Genomic DNA, 15,929 nt, shown 5'->3' on the forward strand with positions numbered 1-15,929 from the left:
GTTACCAAGCATCTTGCAATCAGGCTTCCAAACTCTTTGTAACATTCATTACAAGATGCGTTATCAACCTGGGAAACGCTCCACTGGAGTTGCCCCAGGGTTGTAATGTGTGAATGTGCGACTAGAGACATTGGTGTGGAGGCAAGGTTGGTAGATCACAGATTGAGGTTCCCAATTTAGCATAAATGGTCACATTGGCAGCACAGCACCTAAATTACCTATTTAAAGCTTTCGTGACTGCAGGGATTCATCTTTTTGGTTATTCCGGCCACAACGCAAGCAGTGTTGTGGCCGAAACGTCTTAAGAATTGTATTTTTTTTCCCTTTCTACGTGACTTTACCGAAAGAACCAAGAAGATAATCGACCTTCCTGTATGGATTTTGAGTGTTACGCCTTCGTATGCATGGGTCTTTTCCAGGTTCTCAAATTGGAAAACAGGCGTTCCTGCAGTGGGCATTATTTACCATGGGCAGATTATCCTGCACAGCATCAAAACACACATCCCCTGGATGGAGGCTAGCACACACACACACACACAAGTTCCCACTGCCAAATTATGCCTGAATGCTTGCCAACAGATGTGAAAATAGATCCGACCGATCAACTCGATCCCTCTGGGTATTATAACGAGGCTGTTTAGATTTTATATTTTCCTACAACCTAATCGACAAACGTTCATCAATCTCAGATGCCTGAAACAAAGCACCATCGAGTCTGGTTAGCACTTGCATGGGTGATCAATGGAGCCTGCCAGGTGTGGTCAGATGGGAGCCGTGGTGACCAATTGCTGGCAGGACAGCGTGACCCACCCCCTCGCAAGTTGGATCATCTTCAATTTCTCGAGTTCCGACATGAATCCAGAGAGCAATGTTCTTCGCCAATCGTCACGATAAAAGGACCCCCCCCCCTCCTTAAAGTGTCGAGACCGAGGCTTTTCTGGACAAAATGCGCTTTGTATCTCACACGGTGATAGAATGATTACCATCCCATTACCAGAGAACTTTACTAAGCCCACGACTGTTACATTTGCAGAGCTTTACTTGCAGAGCAAGCAAGCCTTCGAGCAAAACACAGATCTGGAGGCCGTGCCAGTCGCGCTCGAACTTTGGTACGTTGGCAAAATGTGCGTGTTACAAGTCGTCTTTATTCCTCGCACATCGGTCAGTGGTTTACTGCCAACACAAAGCGGCACCGAAATACCATTTTCCGCACAGAGGCAGGTGGAAATTCAACATTCCTACAGCAAAAGTCCAGCCACTGTTCGTGCAAGTGTCCCCAGGTAAAAAGTCATCAGCTTGTACACTGCAAATTTTTTTCACATTTTGCATCCTCCTGCGTCATCACAAGCATGGGCATTTAATGCATACCTTTATCGCACACCATACAAGTTACATGTGGTATACCTTTGCTATTTTATGTACCAGTTTATTTTAAACTTTGAAATCAGTTCCAAGACAGCAACACATTTATGACTAATATATTTTGATTTACACAAACTGTATACATACAGTATCTTGCAATAGCAGGCTGTGCGTGCAAAACGGTGCACAAAAAACTCAATACAAACCTGTTTGGGAGTTTTTTTTCCAGTGCAGACTGCTTTTACATACAGTATGGGTTTCATGCAACTTGTGTAATGAAGTACAAATTAACAAAATTAAAAGAGACAAAACGGCGTGCTTTGCTAAGTAGGATATTGTGTTTATTAAGGCTAACGTTTTCTAAGAGAAGAAAACCAACGCCACTGTTCTCCCCGGCCATGTTGTTTATCTGAGCGAGCGGCTCAGAGACCTTGGGGTTGAGAGGAGGGAGCCACTTTGGCAAGTCAACAATGATGCTGAAAAGCACGATGGTGTGTGTGTGTGGTTGGAGTTTCTGTCACCAAGGTCCAACAGTACGATTTCAAAAGTCTGAATCCAGTCTTTTTTTTAAAGTCATCGGCAAAACACGGTGAATGTAATTTTTTCACTCTTTTTTCTCCTTTTGACCATCTACGATTTTTTCCAAGAAGGGGTGTCCCTGCGTCAGTCCTCAAAACCCAAAAAAAATCAAAGATAAAATACATTAAATGAAAGACGGTTTCTTTCGATTACCAGCAAGCATTGAAGTAGCAAACTACAGTAAATCAGTCATTCAGCTTCATTCCTGGAGCATGTATTCTCTATTGTGGCCACACAAATGTATGCATAGTATCACTGCTTACACAAATCACAGCCGCAAAATGAGATTCAGATTACACATCACAAAAATAGCAAAAAACTACAATAGAGTTATTTTAAAAAATGGGTACGACATGGATATCAGGTCAGTCTCCAAAAACAAAATCAATGAAAGATTTTTTTAATCAACATTTTTGTGAACCATTCACGAGATTAATAGTCATAGTAATTAGGTATATACGACCATCTATACCGTTTATTTGCTACTACGCTTCAAAGGGACAGCGTTAAAGACAGAAGCGAGATACCACTGAACGCACAAGGAAGCAGCTGCTTTTTTTCCCCCTTCATCACCATCGTCGTCGTCATCATCTCTTGGTGCAGTGCTGCTATATTAGCAAAGCTTCACTTCTCCAAGCCTGCACAGTGTCAGCACAAGTTCCAGTGGCGCGTCGCCAAGCTCCGCACGCTATTTGGTACGGGTCTGACGTTCCTGAAACACAATTCGAGCGACAATATCAAAAAGCCGCCAAACTCATCGGAACGTCAAAGTCAGCAATCGATTGGCAAGGCTCACCCACGTAGTACGCATACAACAAATTACATTTATGTGTTCATAATAACAAAACACCTCTGAGCAAAGAGACGATTAAAAAAAGTGTTTGTGGAATCATTGCATCCAATGTCCATCCACAGTTAGCGTATTCATTTATGTAGTTATTGGTTTTACAACCTGTATTAAATAGATACCACTTAACAAAATAAATCCTTGCGTGCGATTGTAGTGGTGCATAATAAATCCAACACCTTCGGAGGTGAGATTGGTGGCACACGGATAAATTATTGTGGGGGAGATCATTATAATGAAGGTCGCCTGGAGAAAGTAGCAAGTAAATCGTTTATAGACGTGGGTGGATTGTTTAGTCATCCCCTTGTATGCAAGATATTTCCACTCGGTACTGTCATCACACATGCAAACCCATGAAATAATGTAATTTTATATAATATTACTGCAGGACCTTCCCGATGGCCCTACCGTAGAAGCGAGTCTTCCCTGAGTGAATAACAGATTACAAAAGGGATGATGTAAGTCCATGTGTCGACAGAGCAATGAGTAACCTTGCTGAAATATTTTTTGTACATTGTTCCCTTTAAGTGGACTGCACATGGTCCAGTGTTGATGCTTTCATCCCTCTAAACCACTCATTTCACGGAACACATCTCTTCCATATCAACAGAAAAGAGCTTTCCCCTTAAGAGACGTATTTCCGTGCAAACAGCTTGAAAGCACTGGCAATGAGGCCAGGCGAGTGGTGGGTTTTCTCCAGAATTGTATGAGTTCTCAATATTTATTTTCATACATCTCTGGTTTTTGCCATTCAATTAACACATACATACACACACACGAGATTAATTCAAACGCTTGTGTAAAAAAAACACTAGTTAGCCTACTGCTATTAAAGTCAATACTTAACATTACATACCATTAAATCAATTATCCAGAATTATAATCAGGATTTCTTCTCTAGAGAAACTTATCGCTCCTGTCGCATATCTGCTTTAAAAACACAAAACGCACGTTACAAGCATCTTTCGGCACGCGCTAGGAACACTCGCCATTCACGCGAGGGCACCATACTAACCTTCTTGAGGTTATCCTCCTCCTCTTGGCGCTTCTCGTAGTGGCCAAAGTCGTCGAAGATGGAGGTGGTGTGCTTGTACGCGGCAATGATCTTCAGCACCTGCTTGGCCTTCTCGAGCGGCACCTCCTGTGTGTCGCGCGAGTTGGTCACCGGCTTGTTCTCGTTGTTCTCCAGCCGGATGTGGCGCAGCTGGGCATTGGGCACGTCCTTCACATAGATCCACTTCACCTCGAATTTGCCCTTCCACTTGTCCTGCGACCACACGCCGGCACACGTCTGGTAGTCCACTGGCGACATCATTTCGGCCACACCGCAGAAGTGTCCGCTCCCGTTGACGCTGAACAGCAGGTAGATGGGCCCTTTGCTCTGCAAGGAGCGGTAAGCAGAATCAAGTCGCTTGTTGCCATGCTCCGTGCTGCACCAGATAGAGTACTTGATAGAGCGGTGGATATCGTCCTCCGAGTAGCTCTTAATGATAAACACGCGCGCATTCTTGGGGCTGCAGTCAAAGTCACGGGGGTTGTAGCTGTTCATGGACTTGAGTTTCTCCAGCACCGGGTGCACCTCTTGGCCCAGGCCCGGCTGCGCCACGCTGATGGGAATCAGGCCCGGCACGTTCACCGTGGGGGGGCCGTCCCCAGTCCTGTTGCGCGGCGCCACCCAGCGGTTCTGCAGTGGCTGCTGCAGATGCTGCGGATGCTGCTGCGGATGCTGCTGCTGCTGATGATGATGATGCTGCTGCTGTGGCGACTGCGAGGGCAGCAAGTGCTGCTGCTGTGGCGGCGGCCCCACGTGGCCATACGCCATCTGGAAGGTCTGCTGCTGGCCCGGCATGGGAGGCTGCACCATGGGCTGCTGCTGCATCTGCTGGGGTGGAGATGGCTGAGGTGGCGGTGCAGCCATGTGAAGTGGCACGTGCTGCACCTGATGCTGTTGTTGTTGCTGTTGTTGCAGCTGCTGTTGCAGCTGCTGCTGCTGTTGTTGCAGCTGCTGCTGCAACTGCTGGTGTTGGTGCTGGTGCGGTGGAGATGCCTTGCTCTGGGGCGCTTTATTATCCCAGGTGCCGATGTCCATGTTGTGTTTGATGGGCGGTGGCGGCAAAGCGGCTGCAACCGGGACCACGTTGGCAGAACCAGGCCCCGATTTGGGCTTGAGCTTGGGCTGGGGCTTTGCCGGCTTGCTGGCAATGGCCGCCCAGGACGTGGGCTTGGGCTGCGACACGGGCGGCTGCGGGGTCGCTGTGGCCTGCACAGGCATTCCACCCCCCACAGCGACACCGCTGCCAACAACTGGGCTGCCCACGGCGGCGTGCGCCGGTTTGGCCAGTTCGGCGGGGGCACCGACAACGCCGACGCCGCAGCCAATCTTGAGTCCGGTCATACCCTGCTCGATGCTGTTGATCATGGGTGGAGGCACCAGCTTGTTGCCCAGCGCGTCACCGTGGAAGCCTCCCGAGCCGTCCATGAGGGGAGCAGAGCCGGGCGCCGGCGGGTAGCCGTAGCTGCTGCTGTACGGGGAGCTTTGCGACTGCGCCGGCTGGGAGGTGCTGGTAGCCCAGGCGGAGAAGTCCACGCCGCTGCTGGGGAAGAAGCTGAAGGCGCCGTGCTGGCTCAAGTAAGGGGGGGTGCTACCCAGCCCACCTGGCTGCCCGAACATCGTGTCCGGCAAGAAGTGGTGCTCCCCGTTACTCAGCTGTCCGTAGGTGGGGAGGTACGGCATGGGGGGATCCCCGCCCGTTGACCAGGGCGCCTCGCTTAGAGAGTACGACGGGAATCCCATTGAGGGACCGTAGTAGCTGGGCATGTAGGACTCGGACATCCGGGGGTAGCTGTTACCCTGTGGGATTCAACGTGCAGGAAGCAAGAGTGAATGCCAGTGGCAACACACACACATTGTTTTAATAAGCAGGATGTTTGTTGTAATGGTTACAATTTACATATGGATATAAAAATCTGGCTGGGCAGCAGTGTTTGGGTTCCAAGTTCAAATCTCGACCATTGGTGAATTCGGCCATTAGTTTTTCCACGGCTGATGCACAACTCAAAGCACGCATAACAAGCATAAAAACAATAAAATAGCCATTTTAATAAACCAAGTACATGCCTAGCAACCACGAACTTTATTCTGCCGCACTGGCTCACGTCACCACACTTCCGGATTACCATTATGGACCACACCCACCTCACGAACCTGAGAGCTCCACTTGTTGCGAAATTCTGACGTGGAACTCCTGAAGCTACGGCCAAACGTGACTAAAGCAACCAGACCAATCCGTGTCACTGCCGTGACGCAACACATCCCCCTCTGGCGATTAAAACTGCAAACTGTTAACAAGGCAAGCAGGCATTCAAGAACTTGCAATGTGTGTCACCAATTAAAATGTATTCCCAAGCTCGTGATGCACACATGGAACAATGTGCGAATAGATGAATGGGGATTTGTCACTTTAAATTGAAAAATGTCCTTTTGATAATCTTAAGAATGACCAAGGCTATAATGAGACAAAACCATGCGAGTGGAAATTAGATGGTAAGAAACAGTAACAAATACAGAGTGAGGAGCAAGGTAGCGCCAGACAATACAAATGACACATTATAGAAGAAACACAATGACTATGTAAAAAACATTGCAAAGGAGACAAATGAAATCATGCAAAAACAGAAAAATAACCGTGTATAGAATTGTGCTGAAAGATGCAAATTTTAATTAATATGATTTAGGCTCACGATATATACATCAAATCACATGTGTAAGAATCTATGTCTCCATTCATGTTGTATGTAATGGGTTCATGTAAACCCGATATCCACTACAATTCAGCAAAAAAAATTACGTATATTTGAACAACAAAAATTGCCGACTAAATGAAACATTTAACTTCCACCGGTAGGCATACGTAACCAGCCTTCCCACGGCATGCATTGATCACAAAATCAAACATGTACTCCAAAATTAATAAATATCACAGGTAATTATTATATTTGGAAACCTGAATTCGTTCGGGGCAGCAGTGTTAAATGCATATGTAGGACATGGGGTTCAGAACACGAAGTATTATTGCTGACAGAATTCAATGTTAACCGTGACATTAAAACTATGACCGCACTTATTAAAATTCTTACATCAGTGCTTGGGTAAATATTAGAGAAACATATTTTTTCCGATTGACTTCTAAACTGCGAAATACATTTATTTTTTAAGTTTATTTCTGGAGATGTACTGTGGTGCCCGAAAACATTAAACGAAAAGTGCACATTAACACTGCCTAACAGAACATTTGCACTCAACTAATGTTGTGGGCAATGAATGACCGACTTGCGGATGGAAACTGCATCTTACACTGGACTACAATGTAACCCATTAATATTGTATTACCTACGATTTAGCAAAAACAAACATCCAGTTAAGACGTATGTATTTAGCCAACACCAGTTCGGAATGTGACACGGGACATGCATGATTGAAGGAGCTTACAATTAACTTCATGTCACTTTTTGAAAGGCGTTTTGGTTTTTAAGTGCACTACCTCGAGGTATTTAACTCATTTTGACCTTGTGACCACGTGGTCACGTGTAGCATTAGGTCAGACAATACATTTACATCGACCAATACAATTCGAAGAAAACTACATTCGGGTTAAATTCAGGCTAATCGGGGTTAAAGTGGGTTCAATAAAAATCCACCAGTAGTCACAGGGACAGCATACACCCACAACAGCAGCCGCTACTACTAATTCAGTCACCCAGCTAGTGCCTGTAGACAGACAGGGCGTAACGTTAGTGTAAGACTAAAAGAACACCAGAGAAATATTAAACTATCACAAACACAACTGTCGGCAAGTGGCAAAACATGCATACCAACAGGGACACTCAATTGATTTTGACAACGTTGAAGTGTTGTGTAAAACTAGTTAATACTGGCAAAGACTAATTAGAGAATCGATTGAAATTGAGAGAAACAGAAATAACTTTAATCGCTCAGACAGCTACAGGCTTAGTGCGGCCTGGAAGCGTATTATTAAATAAGATACATTACAATTCCTTATAAGGGAAACAAACACTAACTGATTACTAATGTAGCATAATCACAATAAAACACATTCCAAATTATTACTAATCTACAACTCGCATCGTAACAATAGCCTGATTACTAATCTAGTATATAATTACAATCACTCCCCCCTTGAATCTTTGCACCTGATGAGTTAATGATGACGTCACCTTGCTGCTGCTCTATATAAGAACGGGAGACACAGCAGAGCCTCACCATTCTGGCGAATTGCCCGATGATGCTGGATGCAATTACCAGCGAAACGTCGTACTCAAATTGTAAATGTTGTGGCTTGAACACACCGGTGGGCTAAAGCAGTGAACTATGTCTTTTGTCAACGTGACACTTTTTTACTGATTGGCCGTGTCGGGTGGTGGAGGGTTACGACACATTTATAAATAACGCGATCTAAACCCAAAAACGTTGATTATGAATAACATTGGTTGCGAAAGCCTACGTGTTAAACTGCCTGTATTATTACCATACTTGTTTATCCAGGAAAGCTTCAGAGGTCTCATGACTTTTTCAAGAGGGCACTGCCAAGCTTTTTACCGCAGTAGTGATGGCGATTGCTATGCCCATTCCAATCGAGTACAACCTATTTATTCTTGCTAATTACATCACGGAGGTCTTTAACGTCCACTGTTAAACAGGTGGGCGGGTATTTGTGGTCATTACTGTTCCTAGGCCATGTCATTCGTACCACTAGGCCATGTTGCTAATAAATATTCGGTCTTCACGTACGCATGTATCTTCTTCACAACAAAATACAAAGGTCATCCATAATGGTTACAGTACAAGCTGCGGGAAAATGGCACATACCTCAAGTGCCATCGTGACAATGAAAACACAAATTCCTCAGGCTTCACATGACAGGCAGATATGTGGCACAGTCACTCACCGCCAAAGTGTGAAGCTGCACTGCACTTGGAAGGCAACCCAGTAAACAGCCATAATATTCTAAACACACATCGACTGTCCTTACCAGGCGATTACAGTTTTGTTAGGTCTGAAAATACTTTTGTTACTGCGAATTCTGCATATTACCAAAAGATTCTCACTTGTAGAAACTTTAAAGTTATTTGATAATTAACAAGAGCTCAAAAACTGTGCACAAATCACAAAAACGGCTACTGGTTCGGAAACAAAAATTGTGTTTTTGGACTTATATCAGGACTTTGTTGAATGACACGCGTTCTGGAAAACATCACCATGAATATGGACCAAGTTAAAACAATAAACACGAAGATTCCTTGACAATAATGAGATTACTAAAAATGTAACCGTTTGCATTTATACGCATGCATAACAAACGTACACGTCTTTGTATAGGCCGTGACGTACTACTGCTAGTGTTCCGTTATCTACATGGTACGTAATCAGAACCATAAACGAATGGGTTAAAACAGCAATATGTCCCTGGTGCCAATTTAACATTCCACGGATTCATATCTCCATGGATTTTTACTAAGAAGACAGGAGACCTCAGTGATGAATGATGGGGTTGAACAGTCAAGAGGTAGAAGCCATTTGGAAACACAATGGGCTTTAAAAAGATTGGCTGCACGTAAGTGCGTCATAGGTATGGAATAGGGGGTGTAACGATTCACGCACCAGCGATTTAAATAACCGTCGCAGTTCGCTCTGAGAATAAATTATATTTCTTACTTTGGGGCGATTTTTGGCAAATCACGGTTAGATGCATAGTGAGCTCTAAAAATCATCATGCATGCATAACTACACTTATAGCAAGTACCAATTCACCTCACTCTACAATTCCATTGTCCTCTCTGGGAACAAGATTCAATTAATTATTTTTCATACCGTTACAGCACAAGTAAAACATACAACGCTAACACACTACGATGGCATAACATGCATTACCACATGAACCGGAAATAATAATTTCTTGCACGTACGGTTCAACGCATGCTACGAGCCGAACAAATACATTTTAAATAGTTGGATCTCTCAATCATTACATCCTGGGCATCTTACACCACATCATGGGATGGTACAATTTAAATCCCCATAAAGTGACACATTGTTGGATAAGCTAAACCGACAGGTTTCAGCACATCCCCATGCACCACAAGCAGCAGTTAATTTAATGTACTTAACCCTTTGGCAGAGAATGTAGAAAATGCATTGAAGCACAAGCTAGAGAGCTTCCTCAATAATTGTTACCAATACCTTCTAAACGATCGCATTGTTTTCAGCCAAATAACTGTAAACGATGCATTACACACCCTTAAGCAATTGCACAAGTATGAACACATAACAATTTAAGGTTAGATACAACCAACCAAAGAAAACGGAGCAAAATTGCTAAATGTTAACAGGCACAGAAGCTACCAAAGTAATGATTCTGCAATCTTATTAAGTTACTGATAAACACTTCCTGTATTAGTGCTATTTATACCCACCCAGAACTCAGAATGATGTGATGCTGCAGTAGCTTGAGCAATATTCGAATTGCACACGAACATCCATTAATGCGCCTCACTTTAAACAGAGAATTAAAATAGATAAGCAGTACCGTGTGCATACTCACGCAATTTTTTGTCAAATCAATAACCTAGGCATGCCAGCAGGCAAAGACAATTTGGATTTTGCATGTTATCCCCGTGGTAGCATACTTTTTTTCTCCAGGTGCTCTGGGTTTTCCCTTCCACATTTATTAACATGCGTCTAGATTATTTATATTATTTTGCTGCCATAAATTTCCACACAAGCCACTTCGTTGAGCAATCATTTGTGGTCACTTCTGAAAAAGCTAATAGCTCAGTGGGCTTTACCTGGTAAGATAAAAATTTTATGTTTATTGCATATTTCTTTTAGGTGATTTGTTTACCTTCCCGATACTTTGCACTCCTATTGTGATTTTGTATTGCTTGTTGTAACGTTCTAACCTGCCCCTACTGGACATTCGTGAAAAAGCTTGAAAGCTCGTTAGATTCCTCCAGCATAAAGTCCGAATTCTGATTTGTGGACACCCCTCACACACGCTGTCTCCAGATACTCGGCTTTCCTCCCAATTGAAGCAAAACACTACTTATAAAAAAGGCCAAACAATCCTAAAAGATAATCCTGCTGAAAAACGTGCGAGGCTTTCCCGAATGCCTCACATTAACAGTATTAAAAGATCAGCCCTTGTAAATATGCACCAATGCTATATGTCCCTGGAAGTCGAACTATCGAGTTTGTCAATTAATTATAGTTGCATATAAATCGACGGTGGATGTTGCAATGATACAATATAATTTCTCGCTCGGACTTTAAATGCCAAGTTCATCAACATCCATTTAAAATGTGATGTACGAATATGAATAAAGATGTACGAGGTATTTGCATTTTTCTACGGGTTTAAAGACATTCATAACTAAAAAGCCGCCATTAAGCGTGACAGACGACTAGGGGAAAGTGCTGTTAGCGAGCACATATTAAAGATAGACAACACCAGTTAGGAGTGTTATTGTTGGCACCACACGCGGCTGGTTTTGTTTTCCAGCTGCTGATGTTAATAGCTCTAAGATACCAACTCGGGTCACCAAATTCACCACTGCGACACCACTCCCCCTTCCCGTGTGAAGCACAGCCTACAGAGTTACACTGCAGTAAAGTCACTTAAAAACACACTAAAGCAGTACTCCTACAATTCCTTTTTAAGTATGTTTTTTTTCTCACTAGCAAAGCTTCAAACGACAGTCCTAGGTGGGTATGCGCAAGAGCTGTTTGTTTTTTTAGTTGCATTCTTCAAATAAACGCAGTGTTTAACCACACGGATACAGATCATTGCTGCAACACACGACTGTAAACCAATGTCACCTCCCATTGGTTGATGCATGTTTGGCACCATGGCGCCAACTGCTGCCAAAAACACATTACTTTTAAACATGTTCAAAATAATATGGAGCGTCAAATAGCCTCACCGAAGGGTCCTGCATTGAGATGAATGGCCAATTTACATTTAAAAAATGTGCTTTTTGCATGTGTGCGAGGAATCCAGAGTATGCAAATAAAACCTATGCATACGAGGGGGGGACACTCAAATGTCTCAGGACGCCCATGCAAAAGACGCAACATTTAATGAGTCTCAACGGGTGTATTCCATATCCCGGTTAAATAAAGCATACGATGGATAGATTTAACTCACTTGCTCCGTCACCTTCTGGTCACCTTCACACCAAGCAAGGTTTGAGATTCACAAATCTATGATCCACCAATTATTGCCTACAAAGCTTTGGAACCACTGGTTGAAACAACCAGGCCTGGGCTTGGTGTTACTCCTGATAGAATTTAGGCTCAAAAACACATTGTTGCAGATAAAACAACTTGAATTCCACAAGATATTGCTCATTACATGTAAAGCCAAAGATTAGCAAATACCCACCAATTAGTTGCATAATACATGGTTATTTTGCCTTCCATGTTGTACTACTTTAAATTACAAACTCAAACAACATGCAATGTATTTTATTAAAACTGGAATTTTTCTCGGTTTTAAGGTTTAACCAAGGTCAACAATGAAGAAATGGGGTCACATTATGATATACATTAGCTAAAATTAGTTTAGGAGATGGCTATGCTGCTGGCTGACATATCAAGTAAAGACACTTCACTCCTTATTAACAAGCGCCAATATTAGCTTAACATAGACCAGAACCACACACTGGTAGACTTAAAAAAAACACACAATCCAATAAACAACTCATTGCAGATACGTAAACGGGCTATGCAACTCAGGCTGTGCGACTCGAGGTTGTATGTATTATTGGCAAGAAAAAACACTTTTTAAAATTCAGGCATCTGCTCGGTTGGAGCACTCTATTGATGTCACTACATTGATGTTGCTGCATTGATGTTGCACGACGATATGGGAGGGAGATCTGTACAGTGCCATATTGAAATTATTGCCCAAATACAAGGTCCTTTTGCCTATCGTCAAGCTTAAGGCTTGCATCAGAAAACCTCGGACATGCACAGAGCCTGCCTGGGTGTTTTGCTACTCGTGAACAGCCATCCGTGTGTTTTTAGGTGGCATCTTCCTTTAAAATGGTGAAAAAAGTGGTGCAGTAGTCAGATGCTGCAAGCCCACCTGGTTGGTCTGGGTACCAAGGTAGGCGTCAAACTCGTCATCAGTCACCCCATCCTTTTGATGCACGGTTCCATTTTGAACTGCATGCACACAAGGGGGTGGGGGCGGACACACAGCAGGCGGGACACACATAAGACGAAAAAGAATGCACGAGACAAAGGGGGCGTGGTGGGGGTTCGACACGGGCACGTGTAGCATCCGGCAGGGTACACAAAAGTGTGGCTGGGCACGCGAGAAGGGTGCGGCCACATTGCCGGCAGCAAAGTAGAGCTCAGCTCTTTGGCCACGTCGCCACAGGCCTCAAAAACATTACCATCATGCGGCACAAACGCCCAAGGAGAAGTCCATTCTCAACAGCCATCACGTGCCAGTTACAAAATACTGTCCTTTCCCAGTTCACAACAGTTATAAGCAGCAAAGGAGAGCCAGGCTCCCGCCCCACTGCCTAAAGGCAATGAACGATATATCAAACATACAAGAGGGGGGAGGGGTAAAATAGAAGTGACGAGAGAATACAGGACTGTAAAGTCAGCCTGGTGCATGCTTGAGCTCTCACCTTTATTCCCTTGTCCTTTTGGTCTCTGGTGGGGAGTGGAATCCACGGTGCATGAAAGGTAGAGACAGACACAGTGATATCACAATTAGCACGCGGACAGCCAGACTGGGGAAAGTGGCATCTCGGCTCGTGTGGTTACTGGGCATTTGTGGGGACCTCAAAATTGGGTGGGTTGGTGCAGGGAGACCGGACTGGGCCTTGGTGTTGGGTGCTGGGTGTTTTGCAAGTGCTTGGTGGGTGGGTGAGTGCAGTGTGATACACGTGTTCTATTTGGAGGTTGCTTGGATATTGGCTGCGTGGCAGACGCAGTTAAATATGTGGTGAATGTTCTGTGCCGAGGGCTCCGAGTTGCGTTTTGACGGGATGCAGTCTCTTTAAACCAGGCCTTGGTGTAAGTGGCTGTATGTTGGCCGGTGTTGCTGGATATCACTGCCAAAGAGAGTTAAATGGGTGCAGTTCTTCACGTGGAAAGTGCTGGGTGTCAAATGTCAGATGTCTGCTTGTTTGTAGTATGGCAAGTGTGCTAACCATCGTAGGTTATTGAGTGGAGTGCACTGGGTGTATTTTACCTGCTGTAGTTGTATAGATATTAAAGTGCTAGGTGTGGTTACATGGATGCAGTGAGATGATTTTACTAAAGTAATTTTACCTAGTAGAGTTTGCTGGATGTTTTTTTCTGAGTGTCCATGTAACGTTATAAGTGTAGTTAATTGGTTACTCGAGTGTAGGCAATTGGTTATTCGAGTGTAGTGCAAGTAAGAGTGCACTTTACCACGTATAGTTTCCGGTCATTAGTTGCATTCTGCGGCCTGTAGTCGACTAATAATAATCAGCTCAAATCTCCGGGATGCTGGTTGTAGTTTAAGTATCGTAAACTAGTCAAGTTAAATTAACTTTTATATAACTATACACTATTATATTATTCCTATACACCATTAAATTGAGCTAGAGCTATGTATCGATAAACTATCTGTACCAGTAACGATAATTGGTTATTTCTTTTGTATTTGTAAGGATAGTTTACTGCCTGTGTACGCAGTTTGAGTTGTTTGTAGCCTCCAGGCTGTAGTTAACTGAATGTAACAAAATTAATAAAAATAAAATAAAATAAAGATCACTGTGACGGTCCCACCTGATGACGGAGACTTGTGTTGCCTCCGAAACGTCGTGATCTTTATTTTTATTAATTTTGATGTTTTACCTACGTGACTTTACCGAAAAAAACCTAAGAATATGAATCATAGCAGTCACGAAAGCTTCAAATTTAGAATGAATGTAACAAGTCCCCTACGTCTATTGGTGTTGCTGTAGTTAGCTGGTCGTTTATAATAAAGTACTGAACTTGTCGCGATTTAGAATCTCTTTCCCACTGGTAACAACTCAGGAGTTGCCGTGGACTTTGTGTGGTCGAGGCTTGTTTGTAGTTAACTGGTTGTAGTTAAATGAACGTACAATTCACCCTTAATCCCGCTGGGCACACTTTCCTGGTTTCAGCCAATTGTGGACATACTCTTTGGTTCTTTCGGTAAAGTCACGTAGGTATACAAATTGCACACAACTTGTCCGCCAATTGTCAGCCGGTCAAATCCGCCGTCGTTAATCGCAGCCGACTCCTCGGGGTCGTCCGATGAATCTGCTGCGGTAGTGATCGAAGCGAACCTCGGGGGGGGGGGGGGGGGTCCTGGGACTAGCGAGCCGGGGGGGTCCTGGGGCTAGAGAGCCGGGGGGGTCCTGGGGCTAGAGAGTCGGGGGGGTCCTGGGACTAGCGAGCCGGGGGGGTCCTGGGACTAGCGAGCCGGGGGGTTCCTGGGACTAGCGAGCCGGGGCCTTCTTACCTGCTCGATGCTGGGCGCGGACATCATCCCCGGCCACACCGGCCACTCGCCACCCACTCCTGTCTCCTCCTCGTCGTCGGCTCCCCACCTCGTCGTTCCTGCTTCTTAGAGTGTCACTCTCCTTCTGCTGCTGCTTCTTCTCCGCCACCGCCGCCCACACCACCTCCACCACCACCGCCGCCACCTCCTTCGCCTCCTCACAAATGGCGGCCGCCCTCGTCGCCGCCGTCGCCCGCCGCTCTTATTGGCGCGCGCGCAGTCCACGTGACCACCCCGCTTCCTCCCCCATCCCCCCCCCCATTCCGCCATCTTGGGTAGGGGGGGGCCCGCCTCGCGAGTCCCGCGCGGGGCGGGGCGGGGGCGGCCTCCCCGTGGCCTCTCCCCCCCCCGCCCCGAACCCCGCAGGGAGCCCCGGGGGGGGGGGGGGGACCCCACCTCCCCCCTCCCCCAACTCACCCAGCCCCGCCATGTTGGGTAGGGGAAGTCGGCGTCGCTTATAACGCCGCCGTCTGGCCGTTCGTGTTGTACTGTACTTGCCATGTCACTGAGCGGGAGTGTTGCATCGATTTGCACCGTACATTGATTCA

General features: G+C 45.1%; 1 protein-coding gene across 1 annotated transcript; it reads right to left on the minus strand.

Moving 5' to 3' along the window:
- Nucleotides 1-1,678: 1,678 nt before the first annotated feature.
- Nucleotides 1,679-15,546, minus strand: LOC133347462 (YTH domain-containing family protein 3-like). Its single transcript, XM_061559722.1, has 5 exons — nt 15,343-15,546; nt 13,508-13,532; nt 12,952-13,031; nt 3,804-5,639; nt 1,679-2,653 (listed from the first exon to the last, which is right to left on the minus strand). The coding sequence occupies exons 1-5, from the start codon at nt 15,367-15,369 to the stop codon at nt 2,630-2,632; spliced, it is 1,992 nt and encodes a 663-aa protein (XP_061415706.1). The 5' UTR covers nt 15,370-15,546; the 3' UTR covers nt 1,679-2,629.
- Between the last annotated feature and the right edge of the window lie 383 nt (nt 15,547-15,929).

This window comes from Lethenteron reissneri, chromosome 26, assembly GCF_015708825.2.
Source record: "Lethenteron reissneri isolate LAM-NWPU_2019-01 chromosome 26, ASM1570882v1, whole genome shotgun sequence".
In the NCBI taxonomy this organism is placed as follows: Eukaryota; Metazoa; Chordata; class Hyperoartia; order Petromyzontiformes; family Petromyzontidae; genus Lethenteron; species Lethenteron reissneri.